The sequence below is a fragment of the Myodes glareolus genome, chromosome 10 (assembly GCF_982192425.1).
Source record: "Myodes glareolus chromosome 10, mMyoGla1.1, whole genome shotgun sequence".
Taxonomy (NCBI): domain Eukaryota; kingdom Metazoa; phylum Chordata; class Mammalia; order Rodentia; family Cricetidae; genus Myodes; species Myodes glareolus.
Window position 1 is genome coordinate 53,080,264 of NC_142035.1, and position 18,741 is coordinate 53,099,004.

Sequence of the window (18,741 nt, forward strand, 5' to 3'; positions counted from 1 at the left end):
TCCCATGTTATAATTTTTAATATTAGTGTGCTTGGATACATGGTAGTGAATGATTAAAACAAAAGTAAATATAATAGGTCTATAAATAGAATTAAATTTAGTAAAAATATAAAGGGAAAGAATATAAAGGGAGAAGGGAAAAGTACTAGTCAAAGTGATGAAACGCATCCTCCCACCATTTTTTTTTCTGTTTTTAACTGTTCTGTTCAGCTCTCAGTTTTTCCAGAATGAAAATTTCATATTCTAGCAGGCTTTGCCCACATGACAGCAAAAGGTGACCCCTAGAAACCTTAGGCCCCTATGGTCCTTAGTGGAAGTGCTCTCTTTCCTGCTCCCTACCTCAGTTCCCCCATAAAACACTGACTGGCTATATTGAAAGGTTGGTATTCACTGAATGGATGGATAGAACTCAATAATAAGTCTATTTAGCTGGGGAGGGGCAGAGAGAAAGGCACTTTGAATCCATGGCTTAACTGATTATTCAGGACTTGGGGACATAGCTTAGCGGTAGAGCAAATGCTTTGGATGCACAAAGCTTTGACTTCAACCCCTATGCCAAAACAACAACAACAAAGGGGCTTATTTTAGAATTATAGGCAGAGCGGTTTCTAACGGGACGCTAAGCAGGTGGAGACAGAACAAATGCATTAGAGCATTATACATGTTTAATTTCTTTTTGTTTTCCAGATTATTGCAAAGCATCAAATGCAATCGATTTCATTTGCCTCTGGAGGGGACCCTGTAAGTACCGATCTGTAAAAGTACTTTTTGTGACTCCTAAGAACTCCCATTTGCAGAATATTAACTGTTTCATGTCTTTCCCAGAGATCTCAGTTTGTTAAAGACTACATACATCAGGTGGAAAACTGAACAGAACAAAACCGAAAGCAGTCCTTTGGGCAGATGTTCCTGTGTCTGAACTGTAGAAGCTCAGGCTTACTAGAAGGACCGCCGGCTTCTGCTCTTAGCTATCAGCTGATGATTTTTTTTTGTTAACATCAAAGTCAGGAGAGTGTGTGCATCCTACGTGTATTGCCGTTCCTCTTCTAGAATTATTCCACAGAGCATTCTAAGCCGACTACCAGTAGGATTTAAAATATAATGGGAATCCCATTCACCATCATTGTTGCCAACCAAAGTCACTAAGCCCATTCTACAATGACCATCCTGATTTGCAAAAATCTGTGGAGACCCTGCTCAGCCATGGAGGGAGAATTTCCAGCTCCTCTCTATTAATAGGCTGTGTAGTGTTCGTTTCCCACATGGTGTGCAGGGTTTCTCCCCCAGACTACTTTTCAGTGTCATTCCTTGATCCTTCACTGATTCATTTCTGGACCAAAGTCTTTAGAAAGAGGCTCGCTACGTGATTAACTAAGTGTTGATCCATTAGCAAACAGGACATACAGGCTGACTTTTGCTTCAGGATGTGTCCAGGGGTGTATTTATTTATAATCTGATCTATTCAGCGACATAATTTGTCCTCAACTATGAAACCAAAAGTTAGATATCAAGGAGAGAGACAGAGACAGAGACAGAGAGAGTCAGAGAGACAGAGAGAGAGAGAGAGAGAGAGAGAGAGAGAGAGAGAGAGCAGTGAATCTAGATGGTAGAACACTGGTGCTTTCTCTTCTCCTCCTAGCCCATTAGATTTATCAGGAAAGGACTCAGGCACTTTTTGAAGAGACTTACTATTTATGTTGTAGTTCAAAAAAAAAATAATGATTGGTGGTTGTCGTGAGTTTACCCTGTTCAAGGTTCTAGGGTTGCTGTCATGTTAGGACTGGTGCTCAGACCCTCATTTCCTTATACCCGAAATGATTTCTTCTTCAGAATTGTAAGGCTATCCATTCTGTCTTCAAATAGCTTTGATGCTTTAAATTCATTCAAGAACTGCCCTTGCCAAAATCAAACCATCTGCAGTCACTATGGGAAAATCTGTATATCTCTGCAGTTGAAAGATCTACTGGCTTTGGTTTTAAATGATGATCTGGCACTATCCTAAACATTGGCATTAGGACACCACCCTGCCAGTGAAGTTTTATCCTCTTGTCAGGAAGTCAGTGTTGGTTAGTGTTAAGCATTAGAGTTGAGTAGATTCAATGTATTAACTTTTCTAAGGTTTGGGGTCTTCCTTTCCAAGACAGGAATAATTTCTGTCACCTCAGTGGTGCAAGAACCAAATGAGATTATGTACCTGCGGGACATGTGGTTACAAAGAGGCCTTTGGAATTCCAATCCATGTTTGCTTTAGGACATTCTGAGCTCCTTCAATGAAATAGCTAATGGAACAGGGACGGTGAAGCTGAGTTAACGGTTCCTGTGTGGTCCAGCATCAGGTACAGGGAAGATGAAGCTGAGTTAATGGTTCCTGTGTGGTCCAGCATCAGGTACAGGGAAGGTCAAGCTGAGTTAAAAGTCCCTGTGTGGTCCAGTATTGTCATCCTTTTTCTACCATTTTTTCTCCAATTTTCAAAAATAGGGACCATTCTTCCTAACCCGTGATGTTTGCTCACCTTCACTATTTTTCCCTCTTTTTTCAAGACAGGATTTCTCTGTAGCTTTGGAGCCTGTCCTGGAACTAGGTCTGTAGCCCAGGCTGGTCTCGAACTCACAGAGATCCACCTGCCTCTGCCCCCTGAGTGCTGGGCTTCCTTCACTTTTATTCTTTCTCAAAAAGCTTTGGTTTTTCTTAGTTGTTTGAGCAGCTCTTGTAAATTCCTCTACAGCCACCGTGCTTTCTCTGTTTTGAAAACATGGCACAGATTTGTGAAAAATTAAAGATATTTCCCGACATTTGTTTTTTCCATTTAATTATTCTGCAGTGTCTCCCAGATATTTACAGTCATAGAATTTTAAAACTATTAGAAAGTTGGGGATCATTTGGAAGACGATGAAACAGGTGGGGAAAGGTGTCAGAGCGTCTCAAGTCTGCAGTGAGAAGAGCGAGCAAAGCGCATAGATAGGACCTTACTCACTTAGAGGCTACTTCAACCGTCTTTCTCTTTCCCCGAGACATTTTCTTAGGTGTGTGCTATTTTTAAAAATGACTTAAGACAGTTCTGCTGACCCTGAGATCTGCTTCCTGCGTGATTCATTGTGGTTGTTAAGTGGCTATCCTGGAGGGCATTACCAACATGGCTTTTACTTCCTGCCAGTAGACTGAATCTTCCCTCTGGAGACCATTTTTATGCTTCTAAATGGCATTATAGGTATTTTTCCCGCTGAGAATTAAGATAACGAAAGCATCTTTAATTATTAAAATCTTGCCATTCACCAGCTTACTGTTTCCAATAAAAGCTGGGATTCCCAAGCACCTTTTTGCTTGATTTCACAAAGTCAGCAACACATCTCTTTTTGCACGTAAGTTATTCATAGGTTCTTGACTTTAAAACGATTTTCCCCATCTATTGATGAAATAGTTTATATATTTTTTGCTGTGTTATTCTGTAAGCTAGCTTGCATCCCACATATGCAAGTGAGCGATCAAAGAAAGGTTCCTGGCCGACTCATTTTCTGATGCACACGAGCCTGTTGGACACAGGCCAATCTCGAAGCTGCACCCCAGCTGCTGCTAGCTCTTGCGGCTGTACAAACTTCATGCATATTCCAACCCAGCTCGGGGAGGTAGCTCCTAGTTACTTTTAAAGAATCCTTAGCTGTGCTCTCTTGTATTAATGTTGCATACACTCTGTCTCTGATTTTCCAGTCTTCACACCCTCCCTATGAGGGTCGGATTTCCAGATGTAATTGTTAAGCTCTACAGAGGGTGCTACAGAGCAGTGGTTCTCAACCTGTGGGTCGCCACCTCTTTTGGGGTCACCTAAGACCATTGGAAAATACAGATATTTACATTATGGTTCATAACAGCAGCAAAATTACAGTTATGAAGTAACAACGAAAATAGTTTTATGGTTGGGAAATCACCACAACACGAGGAACGGTATTAAAGGGTCGCAGTTTTAGGAAGGTTGACAACCACTGCCCTAGAGAAAGTTATGACTAAATTTGCCTCAGTGTGGGACCCTAAGAAAGTCTTATCTTCCAGTGGTTACAGTTCATTCCTTTAAAATGCAATTGTCTCTCTTTTTATTAGGATACCACAGACTATGTTGCCTATGTAGCTAAAGATCCAGTCAACCAACGAGGTATGGAAAAATAACTTCTGGGTTTTCCTAAGAACTGATGAGTACCGACTATAAAAACAATGGTTATTTCTAGTGTCCACAGCAGTGAGTGTCACAGCGAGCAATGGCGCACCATCTCTGCCGTGTGTTGTTGAAGGACTCTAAGAAAACTATCCAAATTTGAATTGGGAATAAATAATCCTACCAGCTGAGAAAAGTGGAAGAATTCGCAGGCAGCATTTGAAGCTCGGTCACTTGACAGAGTCACAAACCAAAAAGCTTATTATATATTTACGTACTTAGAAAAGAAGCTGTTTGGTTGTGGTAGCAGGGCTCCCGGATCCCTGGGTGATACAGAAATGACTCATAAAAGTCAACGAGGCATTGGTGTTGGTGTGTGTGTGTGTGTGTGTGTGTGTGTATGTGTATATTTGTGTGGGGGTGCATTTGTGTGTGTGTGTATTTGTGTGTGTGTGTGTGTGTATCTGTGTGTGTGTGTCCGTGTCCTTATGCACTTGCTGCTGAAGAGCCTGGAGTGTTACTTTGAGATAGACGTAGCTTCTTTTTTGTGACAAGCATGGTCTTGAACTCACCATGTAGCTAAGAATAACCGTAAACTTCCGATCATCCTGCTTTCACCTCCTGGGTGGGATTATAGGTGTGTGTTACCTTGCCCAGCTTTACGCAGTGCGAGGGCTAGAACTCGGAGGGGTTGTGAGTACTAGGCAAGTCCTCTCCACCTTCGCGTCTTGGCTCCATGTCTCTTTTGAGAGGCCTTCAACTGATGGCATCTGCCTCTCGTCATGTGCTCTCCTCGCCCCCCCCCCACGACACTGTACCCTCTTCTCATGAACAATCCACATTCCATTACTTGTTTCTCTCACACGCCTGTCTGAATGTTTCATGTGTTCTTCCTATCAGGTTGAGATCTCCACGAAGGCAGGCACCTCTCTTACCTCTCTTGTTCCTCAGACACTCTTCACAATGGCCCAGACATACCTCACACTCAGAAACAATGTTTTGAATGACTGAGTGGAAGAGTTGAGTGAGTGTCTCATCCCAGGGTATAATAAGGTTGTCTACGAAATGCATCTCCTGGCCATGCTTTGAGTTAAAGACCCGAGGTTCCTTAGAAGGTTGGACCTCTCTGGATAGACCTGGTTAGTCCCGTTTCTCCTCCTTAACCCTGAAACATTCAGACTTCTCTGAGAGATGAGTTTAGGCCACTTCCCCTTAATTACAAACTGGGAGTTAGGGATCTTCTTCTCCCCCTAGTGATGGAATTTGCTCCCACATAATTGGCTAACACGGACTGGTCTTTGAGAACTGAAAGACTGTAACTCACAAAGGTGAACATGTGCACAGTGTATTGGGAGGCACAGCTGCAGGGGGCATATGGAGGAAGGAGCCTCCCAGGGCAGATAGGAAAGAGCTAATAAGCCGAGTCTTGATCCTGTGGGTGGATGGGTGGAGGTGCTGTTTGCAAAGCCGAGCTCTAGAAAAGACTGACCTGGCAGGCTGTAGCAGGTGCATTTTAGGGAGAAACGTGAAGCCATGGAAGCAGCGTGATTGTCACAGTGAAACGATGAGAAGCAGCCATTGGCATTGAGCTTGGCACATCGTAGATGCTTGAAAACTGCTTGCCAAGAAGGCGTAGTCCTGAGAAAGTAGAAAGGAAAGGGCAGGTGCCAAACCCTTTAGTTCGTTGACACTGAGGTGCGCTGAGGTTCATAGTGTTGAATGGATAACGTTGGAGAGCCGTTGGGAGCTGAAGGAGCAGAGCACAGGAAAAGCTACCAGCAAAGAGCCACTGACCAACTCTTTGCTCCAAATAACCTTTGTTTCTTACCACAAACAGGACAGATGAGGAAGGAGGATCACCACACATATGAGGCCAGGCCAAGCTACATGCTGTGCTCCAGGCCAGTCTGAGGGCAAAGAAAAGCACCTGGAGGGCTGGAGAGATGGCTCAGTGGTTAAGAGCACCACCTGCTCCTCCAAAGGTCCTGAGTTCAATTCCTAGCAACCACATGGTGGCTCACAACCATCTGTAATGAGATCTAGTGCCCACTTCTGGCCTGCAGGCAGAGCACTGAGAATACTGTATACATAATAAATACATAAATCTTTTTTAAAAAAAAAAAGAAAAAAAGAAAAGTACCTGGAATCCAGGTGTAAATTCACTTCGGCATCTGTCCCTGTCTTAATGGAGCAACTTAAGGGAGAAAGGGTTTATTCTGGCTCACTGTTTAAGGGTGACTGCCATGGTAGGGGTGTCAAGGTAACATGTGCTAGAAACACCAAGTCCTGTCACCTCCATCACCAGAAGCAGAGAAAAGTGAATGCAAGCTTGCTGCTCAATTCCCTTTCTCTCTATATATATACTTCAGGATCTCAGCCTGGGAATGGCGCCACCCATAGTGGGTGGGTCATCTCATCTCACTTAATACAATCAGAATAATTCCTTACAGGCATGCCCATAAGTCACCCACCAGGCGATTCCACATTCTGTCAAGTTGGTATTGACACAAACATCAGAGTCAAGGGGTATTTGTAGACAGGTTGTTGCTTTTGATTTTGAGTCAACTGTAGCTAGAGTTCAAAGTTCAGAGTTAGGTGCTGAGGGTGAGGGCTGCACAATCACAAATCATTCTTCTTGATTAATTAAGAGAAACAAGCAGGAAACAGTGTGCTGCACATGTCCATGCAGAATGCTCCTTCCAGGCAGAGTGGCTCGGTGGGGCTGGGCTGCACGAAGGGAGCCCACAGCCAGGAGCACGTGGGCTTTGAGAAAGTACTCTTGAGCATTTTTGACCAAGCTCATGGAGGGGTTTTCAGAAACAAACAGTACAGAGGGTTCAATTTTTTTCTTTATGTGTCAGCTTGTTATACAGGTAATGAGAGCAAGGTGAAGTCAAAAGACTGGGTGGGGTAGTAATACTCTCCCATGTCAGTGTGTGATGTGATAGACTGATTCAGAGCCTCACGCCTCAGTGTGCTGGCCTGGCTCTGTTGTTGTACATGCATGTGCCACAGCGGGCCGGGGAGGTCAGAGGACAGTCAGTGGACATCATTCTCTCCTTCCACCATATGGGGCCCGGGAACTGAACTCAGCTCACCACACTTAGCAGCAGAGGCCTTTACCTGCTGAGATATCTTGCTAGACCATAGCTGTCTTTTAAATTTAGCTTCTAGTGTTTTGAGATAAGTAGCAGAAAACACCTAGAAAACATAATTTTGTTTTTCTTTCATCTTTCTTTCCTTGGGAAAACAAGCCTATCAAAACAGATAACTTAGAATCTTTAGGTGATTTTTCCTGGATTTAAAAATCAGTTATTTCCCCATCACCTGTTCCTCCCTTTCCTGTCCTGTGTATCTGCAGAGAAGAGCCACCTTAGTTTTTGAGTGTGCGCGTGCATGCATGCACGCACGCGTACACACACACACACACACACACACACACAGAAACAGAGAGAGTCAGAGACAGAGACAGAGATAGAGAGACAGAGGGGGATGGAGAGAGAGATTAATTGCACCCTAATGCACAAAGGGTGAGCTGGCTAATATGGAAGAAAAATGTGGCTGCAGAGACTCATCATTTAGTGAGAGGGAAAAACATACCCCGTAGGACCTGCATAGGAGAGGAGAGGCGCCAAGGGAATAGGAGCTTTCACAGGGTCTGTGCTCAGACAGGGTCTGTGCAGGTGAAAGCACAGTGCAACGAGCTAACTGTGTGTGTGGCTGGTGATGGCGTCCATAAAGACAGGATTTCAGAGAAGGAAAAAGAGCAGAAGCCAGGGAGCCGCAGCTGAAGACACAGGCCAGAAAGACTGTAGAGAATAGAGGACGCCGAGAGGTCACTAGGTACCAGCAAAGATTTTGACCTTTATAAAAAGTACTATGTCCAGGCTGTGGTGGCGCACGCCTTTAATACCAGCACTCAGGAAGCAGAGACAGGTGGATCTCTGTGAGTTCGAGACCATCCTGGTCCGCAGAGCGAGTTCCAGGCTATTGTACTGAAATGGTAGTTTGATTCCTCTTGTAGCTGTGTCTGTACAGTGATCTTGGAGAGAAGAAAAGCAGTCTGGAATTGTAGATTCCAATTCAGAGATGACCTCATCAGTTCTAGACAAAGGTCATTAATGGGTTAAATGGCCTCGAGGATGGAGGGACAGTTTGGATCAAATCTGTGGATTAATATCATCTGATAAACATTTACACGTAAGGGTTGATGAAGGAATAGGAGTTGCATGTTCCTGGGGAACCTGGTGAGGTATCGTATGCAGTCCAATATCTCAGTGACGGGCTGCCTGTTACTACCTGCTGAGTAGCATCATCCAGCATGAGCTGTAGAGAAATTGCCACTAAGGAGGCAGAGGTTCTTGTCAATAAAAAGGGACCAGCAATGAAACAGAAAAATAAGGCAAGGAAAAGTATTGCCAAGTGTTACACGCTCACCAATTTGCAGACACTGTCGGGCGCACTTTGTCCATATTAACTCATGTTGTCTTCATAACAGTTCATAACCTAGGTAATAATGGTATGTCACACACACACACACACACACACACACACACACACACATACACACAAGTTGAGAAAAGGTGTTTTAAACCCAGGTGTGGTGGCACACACCTACAATTGCAACACTCAGGAGCCTGAAGCAGGAAGATAAAAATATGCAGCTGTATAGAAAGACACTGCCTGGGCAAAGAATGAAAAAAGTGGTTTCCCTCAGGTCAGTAAAGGCGTGGACCAACTCCAGGTCCTGAACACAACTTCCTTACAAAAGAACATCCCAAGGCACCAAGAAGCATTTGAAATAAATGTAGCCTCAGTAGCTACAAGAACACAAGAGTGATAGGTGTCGTATTTCATCTTTAAACTTCGAATATTGGGAAATGGCAAGTGTGGTAGAGAAGCAGTTAATTTTGAGCGTGGCTGACAAGAGCACAGAGTTAAACATTCTGCAGAGATGTTTGACAGTTGACATCAAAAGTCTATCGTCCCAACTGACCTTTTTAACCCAGCAGCTTCGTTTCTCAGGAAGTAATTAGGATGCTCACAAAGACCAAGAAATTAAAATCACTACCATGTGATGTTTATATGGGAAGGCAAATACTATTCCAGTATTCATCAATCAAAAATTAAATCAATGCATAGCATGTGCAAGAAGGCGGTAATAGGACTGTTTTAGAAGGATGAGTAACAACATGGGCAAAATACCCACTGTGCTATTCAGGGCACAAAGCAGACTGTGAGCACTGTGTGTATTGTGCCCACAGGTGATTTTTGAGGGGAACTTTCACAGAAACAAAACAAAACTGGAAATACCTGTGTCAAACTGCCTATAATGACTATCCCTGAGATTTGGGGGTGATTTTAACTTCCTTTTGGTACCTTTTCATTTTCTACAGTTAAAATGAATATTTATTATATGTTTTTAGCCTTATTTTTTTAAAAGTATTGTCTCTATTTTGGCACCTTTCCAACAAATGGTCATTAGGTAAGGGTTGTTATATATTTTTAGATGCTTTAAATCCTTAAATTAAAAACAGTGGAATCAGAAGGGTGACATAAAATTACCCAGTAAGTTAGCGTTACCCCTAGGGAAGGGCAGGTCTCCCGTCCAGGTGTTACTAGGATGGCATTCCCCCTCATAGGCATTTAGTTTCATTAGTGAAATAATTCTAAAACAGACTCTGAAGGACATCCAAAGATCCTTTTATTAGAGGCTGAGAGAAAAGCCACAGGTCAGACAGGTTGTAAATCCCGGCAGCTGCCTGGAAGAGGAGGTGGAGCAGATCGAGAGAGCCAGCCTTTGAATTAGGGTCAGTAACGGGAGTCTGCCAGCAACTATAGAAGCGGGGTTATGGGGCCATCACAGAAAACAGTGAGAAAGCCCAGAGCCCCAGGGCAAACATGCCTTCAGCAGTATCCAGTGAGGAGCAGGAAGTGGGGAAAGGAAAGTTAAGCTTTTGAGGTAGAACTCAGAGAAGCAGAAGCCTAGCAAAGAAGATGTGTGAACAACCGCACTCGTTTCCCTCCTGTCTGCTCAGATTACTTCCTGCCTTCCTGAGGGGTGGCCTCCTAGCCAGGTGATCAATAGGCCCACTTGGATTAAGTAGTATACTATCTACTAATCTTCAGCATGTCTGGAAACGCCATGAGTCCACTCAGGGCCAGATCCTGTTCTCCAGTTCAGGAGGAAGTACCTTTCCCCTCCTGGGCCTCCCTAAAGCCCTGATACCTCCGCCTGGTCACCTGGCAAATGGGAGGTGGAGCCCAAGACTGACCACGAGGTAGGCATCCATCCTTATGGCCTCCAAGCCTGCTAATAACCATCAAGCACCTAACTCCCAGACTAGGTCTTGAGGGATGGGAGAGCTAGAGGCAGGGGAAGGAGGAGTAGAGAGGGAAGAGGGGTGAACTGGCTGGGAAGGAGGAGTAGAGAGGGAAGAGGGGTGAACTGGCTGGGAAGGAGGAGTAGAGAGGGAAGAGGGGTGGACTGGCTGGTTTTGTGCCCACTTGACACAAGCTAGAGGCAACAGAGAGGAAGGAGCCTCAGTTGAGGAAATGCCTCCATAAGATCTAGGTGTAAGGCATTGTCTCAATTAGTGATCCATGTGGGAGGGTCCAGCCTATGGTGGGTAGTTCCATCCCTGGGCTGGCTGCCCTGTAAGAAAGCAGGTTGAGCAAACCATGATGAGCAAGCCCACAAGCAGCACCTCTCCATGGCCTTTGCATCAGCTCCGGCCTCCAGGATCCTGCCCTGCTTGAGTTTCTGTCCTGACTTCTGTCAATAATGAACAGCAATGTGGAAGTGTAGGCCAAATAAATCCTTTTTTTCTCCAACTTGCTTTTTAGTCATGGTGTTTGTTATAGCAATAGAAACCCCAACTAAGGCAAGGTGGAGAGGAGAGGAAGCGAGAGAGAGGAAACAGGAGCAGCTGCAGGGCAGGTCTGGGCAAACGAGAACTTCTTGGCTAAGAGTAACAGAAGAATCCAGAACGGAGAGGCTCTGGAATGGAGAAGCCAGAAGAGATGTGCCCTGAGGAGAAGAGGACAAAGTAGGCTAAGATACCAGGGATGGCTGGTCATCCACTGAGAAGGAGGGGAAAGGTAGGAGTCAGGTGGCAAGGGCGAGGAGGAAAGTGTGGCTGTCCGGAAGTGGAGGTGGGCGCAGGACAGCGGGCTTCCTGCTGATAATGGTACATGCTGCCCATCTCCCTCCGCATACCTAGTTCAGCTTTCGCATCCGCATGAAGCTGGTATCACATTTTTCTCTCTTGGCTAGGGCCCTTTCGTGAACTCTTCAGTTTATGAAAGGCCTTCATTGTAGAGAAGGCAAGTTCCAGTAAAAGTGTCGGTGGCAAGGTCGGCCTTCTTCTATAGCGGCTGTGAGGAAGTCCCTGCTGTCTGTCCTTCCTCAGCTCTCCAAAGCTGTGGCGAGCTAAGGAGGTTTGCCTGTTAGTCTCAATTTAGTCTGAAAAGGTCCCAGTCCACCTGGACTATTTGAGTATAGGAAAGCCATGGGCTGAATATTGAAAGAGGATTGTAAAACCAAAGCCCCTACCAAAGAAAACCAACCTAAACGAACCTGCTCACTGAAGTCTACAAGTACTAGGCCACAGTCTGTGAATCTATTGGGTCAATTGCTTCCTGAAGGCTTGTACTGTAGTCGTGTCCCACGGCGCCACCTGGTGGATGATCTGAGCCACTGACCCTGGGAATACACTATCGTGTTTTCAAGATCTAATTCTAGATAAACTTGGTCTTTCTGAAAAACGAACAGGCTGCTAGCTGAGAGTGGTGGCGCACGCCTTTAATATCAGCACTCAGTGGGCAGAGGCAGGTGGATCTCTGTGAGTGGAGGCCAACTCGGTCTACGTAGTGAGTTCCAGGACAGCCAGGGCTATATAGAGATGTGTCACTGGGAGCAGGCTTTGAGGTTTCAGAAACTCCCGTCATTCCCAGTTGTCTCTCTCTGCTTCATCCTGCTGTGGATCAAGATGCAGTCTCTCAGATAACTATGTCATTGTCATGCCTGCCTCCCTGTTGCCACACTCCTAGCCAGGGTGCTCATGGACTCATCCTCTGAGAAGCTTAAAGAAACAAAACACTTTTTAGCTCGTGTACTTCTTTCCTTTCCTTTTGTCTTCTTTTTTTCTTTTCCTTTCTTTCCTTTTCTTTTCTTTCTTTCTTCCTTCCTTTCTTTCTTTCTTTTTTTTTTTTTGACATAGGGTTTCTCTGTATAACATCCCTGACTAACCTGGAACTTGCTCTGTAGATCAGGTTGGTCTCAAACTCACAGAGATCTGCCTGTCTCTGCCTTCCGAGTTCTGCCATCAAAGGCCTGTGCCACCACCACCTTGCTCGTATGACTCTTCCTAACTCTCATTGATACATACAGGCAGAACTGTGGGCTGGGCGAAGAAACCAGGTCTTCACTAATTCCATATGTGGACAGCAAAACTCAGACCGCCATGGCTATATTGATGTCACCAAGAATCACTCTCTGCTTAGGAATACGGGACTTCTTATGTATTTGTCTTTCTTCCTTTGCCTAGTAGCTGCAGTGCAGATGGATCCTGACCAAGCATTCTAGCTTGGCACTGGTATGTGGTTCACGGTCTGCTCCTACACTGCTGGCCTGTGATCAAACTCAAAGAGACAATTCACATAGCGGAGGGTTGGGCATGGGACTTGTTTAGGACCAGCCTGCCATCCAGTGCCATTTCCATGGAGAGAGACAGACGCCCTTGTGTTTTTCTTTCCTTTTTTCTGTTTTTCTTTTCTTTCTTTTCTTCATTCTATGCAGTCTTCTTAAAAAGTAATAGGCCCACATTAGGTGATCAAAGCAAAGCAGAAAATCTTCTTGGACAATCTGCCTGTGAACAGACAAAGTCAAAACCTCTAGGCATTTGAGTCAGAGAAGTTGGCGGGGAGGGGAATCTTAGTGTGTACTCAAGTGGCTAAGGATCTGTCTTAGTTAAGGTTTCTATTATCGTGAAGAGACACTATGACCATGGCAACTCTGATAAAGGAAACATTTAATTGGGGTGGCTCACTTACAGTTTCAGAGGTTCAGTCCACCATCATCATGATGGGGAGCATGACAGCATACAGACAGACGTGGTGCTGGAGTAGCTCAAAGTCCTACATCTTGCAGGCAACAGGAAATCAACTGACAGTCACACTGAGGGAAGCTTGAGCAAAAGAGACTTCGAAGCCCGCCCTCAAAGTGAGACACTTTCTCCAACAGGGCCACACCCACTCCAACAAGACCACACCTCCTCCACCAAGATCACACCTCCTCCACCAAGATCACACCTCCTCCACCAAGATTACACCTCCTCCACCAAGATTACACCTACTCCACCATGATCACACCTACTTCACCATGATTACACTTACTCCAACAAGACCACACCTACTCCAACAGGACCACACCTACTTCAACAAGATCACATCCACTGCAACAAGATCACACCCACTCCAACAAGATCATATCCACTCCAACAAGATCACACCCACTCCAACAAGATCATATCCACTCCAACAAGATCACACCCACTCCAACAAGAACACATCCACTCCAACAAGATCACATCCACTCCAACAAGATCACACCCACTCCCACAAGAGCACATCCACTCCAACGAAATCACACATATTACATATTTCAACAAGGCCACACCTCTGTAGGAGGAGGCTGTTTGTTTTTTCCAGCTGCCCAGAACCGAAATAATTACACAAAAACTATATTAATTAAATCACTGCTTGGCCCATTAGCTCTAGCTTCCTATTGGCTAACTCTTACATACTAATTTAGCCCATTTCTATTAATCTCTGTATCACCACATGATTGTGGCTTACCAGCTAAAGTTCTGTCTGTCTCCGGCAGGGCTACATGGCTTCTTTCTGACTCCACCTCTTCCTCCCAGAATTCAGCTTAGTTTTCCCCACCTAGCTCTGTTCCCCTATAGCTCTGCTATAGGCCCAAAGCAGTTCTTTTATTTATCAGTGGTAATCACAGCATACAGAGGGAAATCCCACTTCATACCTTCTAATAGTGCCACTCCCTTTGGGGGCCGTTTTCTTTCAAATCACCACAGGATGGGAATTGGCTAATTATTCCTGGGTGCCCAGCTTCCTTTCTATTGCTGTGACAGAACACCACAGCCCAGGCATCTTCTAAAAGAAAGAGTTTATTAAGAGCCTATCATTACAGAGGGTGAACCATGATGGTGGGGAATATGACATCAAGCAGGCAGGTATGGCACTGGAGTAGTAACTGAGAGCTCACATCTTGATCCACAAGCATGAGGCGGAGAGCACACTGGGAAGGTATGGGCTTTGGAAACCTCAAAGCCCACCCCCAGTGGCACACCTCCCCTAACAAGGTCACACCTCCCTTAACAAGGCCACACCTCCTAATCCTTCCCAAAGAGTTCCATCAGCTCAGGACCTCTCATTGAAGTATATGAGCCTGTGTTGGCCATTCCCATTTTTGCCACCACAAGTAGCATGTCCAGAATTACACATACGATGGTATGAATGGAATTTGAACTTGGTTCTAAATCTTTTTCACAGAGTACTTGTAGTTTCTTGTCCTCCTACCTCTCTCACCAGAAGTCAGTGTTGTCTGTTTACTTATTTGGGCTGGAATCTCCTGCCCCTCTCCATCTTCCTGTGTTTTACCTCTTGACATCTTCTCAACCTGAAGGAAAAAAGTTACAATTATTGGTTCTACTTTGGTATCATTCTTGTTTTGATTTCATTTTTAATTGAACCACATATGTATGAGATTAGAAATGAACAAACAAGCAAACCCCAAGTAAATGACCTTTTTATGGAATGTGATAGAACTTACCTTGCTTCATCTGGGGAACACACCTCTGGGGTTACTTGGCACTTCTCAGTATATGAGACTACCTGGAAGGCAGACTTTTATTTCCTCAAGCAATCCAAGCAAATATTTATCACTCAGTTCTTACTTCAGCAAACTCCACAACTACTTCTCACAATAGTGAGACTGGTGTGACGGATCAAATATTCATTCAACACAATATTCTTAAAACAACTTCTATGAGTTTTTTACCCTGAGAAGCTTCAGTAGAGAAAAATATAGGGACAATATAAAATGACAGCCCAAAGAGAGACCAAACATTTTCTGTTGGTTGAAATGATGTACATTTAAAGATAATTTGAGTTTTCAAAAATTATAATTAGCTCCTGTGTGTTTCAGTATCAGAGACGTAAACCCTTTAATAAAGGTGCAGAAAGGTAAACGTGTGTTTTCTCTCAGTTGCAGGTGCTCATAGATACATAGACTTTTACACACACACACACATGCACATACACACACACAGGTGCACACACACACACATGTACACACACCCACACACAGACTAAAGGAGGAAAGGGGATGTATCACTGTGGTCAAATTACATGATGTCATAAGAAATTGTCTGAAACCCAACACTATGTACAATGAATACACACTGCTAAAAACTCTCAAAGAGGTTCAGATAAAACGTACAAATTAGGAAAACCACTCATCCAAAAATCAGGTCAATTCTGGAATGGGACTATGAGCAATCCCTTGAGTTGTGGTCAGGCTGAAGAACCCTGTACAGAGCCTCTCGTCAGTCACCGTCCGTTCTGAGGGTTCTGTCAGGGATGGGAATGGCTTTCTACATCCTCACGTACGCTGTCTCTCCCAGGACTCATGCTGCAGGCTAGAGCTGTTACGGTCTCACGTAACAGCAGGTTTCCCTCCCTCCTCAGATTTCCTTGTGATGAATTTGATAAAGTCACAATAAAGAACACACAAATGTTTCCCCAGCACTTCATCTAATTCCTGTGTGCTCTCTTCAGCCTACCCTACCTTTCCTGCCTTTCTTAGTGATTTCTAAGCAAATCGCTCAGGTAAAACAGTCACACCGTTCTCACATCTGTCGAACTACTGCCAAACTCTCCCCCATGCCTCCATTCTTTAAAGTATCCAGACACTCTGCCTTTTATCTTTGATCTCTCATCAATCCTACTACTCTTGCCTTTCTAGCCTTCTCGTTACTGCTTCTGTCTATGAATTAGCCTAAGTATTCTTCCTAAGTCATCCTTCGGAAAGTTCCATCAACCAACTCTTTGTATTGAAAGCCCTAGGCATGGGTATGGTTGATGCAATTTCAACACCTGGGCAGGGAGGCAAGGGGATCAGGAGTTCAAGGTTAGCTACGGAGAGGTGGTAACTAGCCTGGGCTACAAGAGTCAACAAAAAGAAAGCAGTCGCATATGGCAACACAGTCGCAACCGATTTGTTAATGGTGTCATGCTGTTAATTGCCCAACCTTGCTCGTCTCCCTTGTGAAAACCAGCTTAGTAGCTGCTTCGGTGAGAACATATCTAGTAGACCTGTCACGGTCTGGTAACGTCATCTTCACCAAATCTGCAATTTAGGTCCCAGCAAAGTCCTTAAGAGGGATTTCAGTGAGGCTCCCCATCACTGGTTCAGGGCAGCAATGACAGGCAAAGGGTGAGCAGAGGGAGGAGTCTCCTCGACTGTACCCTTACCAGCTGCTCCTTTAGGGGGTAGGTTTGGAAATGGTTTTTTGCTCCTGTCTTCTGTAATCTACCACACCACACAGGGCCTCAAGCCCGGTTTGCTGGTGTGGCTGTTTCCCGTGTGACTGCTGCATTTCTCCTCTCCTGCGTTCAATTCAAGTGCTAGCTTGCAAATTTCTGCTTTGAGACCAAAATTTCTAAGTTTTTAGATAGGAGGATTTTGGGTATTTTCTCATTGATTCATATGGACTATGAGGTTTGACCATGCCAGCTTAGTTAGAGATGACGTGCGTTTGGAAGCCTGATGCTTTTTCCACATGACTACAAATCTGTGTCTGAAGCTATTTTGACTGTGTGTAATGTTCTTACGATGCTTTCTCTTGTCCCCTCACAGCATGCCACATCCTGGAATGTCACAGCGGAATGGCCCAAGATGTCATAAGCACCATAGGGCAGGCCTTTGAACTCCGGTTCAAGCAGTACTTGAAAAACCCTTCCTTGAACACCTGGGAAAGGTCAGTTGGGAGTTCCGTAATAATTTAACTTCCTGTCTTTCTGAATATTTGAAACACGGCGATGATGGTGGGACATATGGCGCACATATTGATCTCAGTGCTTGGGAGGCCGAGGCAGACGGAGCTCTGTGAGTTCGAGGCCAGCCTGGTCTACAGAGCAAGTTCTAGGCCAGTCAAGGCTACACTGTCTAAAAAGAAAACATGAAAAAACTTGCTATGCCGGGCAGTGGTGGCGCACGCCTTTAATCCCAGCACTCGGGAGGCAGAGGCAGGCGAATCCCTGTGAGTTCGAGGCCAGCCTGGTCTACAAGAGCTAGTTCCAGGACAGGCACCAAAAACTACAGAGAAACCCTGTCTCGAAAAAATCATAAAAAAAAAAAAAGATAAAAACTTGCTATGATATTTTGGAGTTCACTAATGAGATGGATAATTTTCTTACATGTAGCAGTTTCAGTACAAAAGTAGGAGCTCTTTACCTTTCCTCCTCTCCCGTTTATCCAGACATCCTTCTAACACTAAAGAGGGATGAATCCGCCCTGTCTCTCCAGTGTAACACAAAACCATGGGCCGCACAGATTTCTAAAATAGCAAACGTTAACCAGTTCCTCAGATTTTCTTCAACCCGGGTCTCCTGCATATTAGTGAAGTCCAAACCCAAACCAAAGAGTGAAATAGTAAGAATCAAAGCCCTCCGCAGGACCCTGTTAGCTGCGGGTAGGCGGTACAACAGACTGTAGTCTGTGGGGTGACGCAGATGTGACTCAGGAATTGGGTATCTGGGGCCACGAAAGCTGATCCTTTTGGGCCAGTACAGGACACCGAGTTCATGCTCAAGAAGTCAAATCCTTGGATAATTTTAAATGCACCCTTCCCCAAACTGTCATCCCGTGTATCAACAAACACTGGGTTGAAGATGCCTGTGTATGAGGTAGGTTGTCCAGGGCAACAGAAAAAATGATTCCCAGGAGCCTTGATGCTTTCACCCAAGATCCTACACAGTCATGTGGGTTGGTAGGTCAACTCATTCTAAAAATTAAACAAAACAACAAAACAAAACAAAACAAAAAACAAAACTAACCTTGATTTGGCTTGGGAAGATGGCACAGTAGATAAAAGTGCTTGGTACTCAAGCCTGAGGACCTGAGAGTTTGGACCCCGGGGACCCAAGTAAAAAGACAGCCCTGGGGGCATGCATCTGCCATCCTGGAACTCCTAAGGTGAGCTGGGAGGTGGAGGCTGGAGAAGCCAGCCTGGAGTCCACAGGGAAGCGGCAGAAATAAGAGAGCTGCTCCTGCAACACAAGGATGCAGGCAAGAGTTGACTTCCCAAAGTCGTGCTCTGACCTCCACATGAGTGCCAAGGCACACCCATGCATGCACTCAATCACAGTGCCCTCACATGCATGCAAAATCACAGAGAGATTTGATCTGACTTATTCTTTTTATAAGAAACGTTTGTTAATTCCAATTTGGAGGAAAAGCCTATTTGTTTCTTTTCTCTACCCTGTTTCAATTTTAAAACAATTGCGTGTT

At 44.8% G+C, this 18,741-nt stretch overlaps 1 protein-coding gene across 1 annotated transcript in view; it reads left to right on the forward strand.

Moving 5' to 3' along the window:
- The window catches only part of Shc4 (SHC adaptor protein 4), a 98,744-nt gene that overhangs the window by 56,023 nt on the left and 23,980 nt on the right, over nt 1-18,741 (forward strand). The window contains exons 5-7 of the mRNA XM_048459548.3: nt 688-741; nt 4,094-4,145; nt 17,089-17,209. Of these exons, the coding sequence (XP_048315505.2) occupies nt 688-741; nt 4,094-4,145; nt 17,089-17,209 (227 nt within the window). The remainder of the gene's footprint in view (nt 1-687; nt 742-4,093; nt 4,146-17,088; nt 17,210-18,741) is intronic.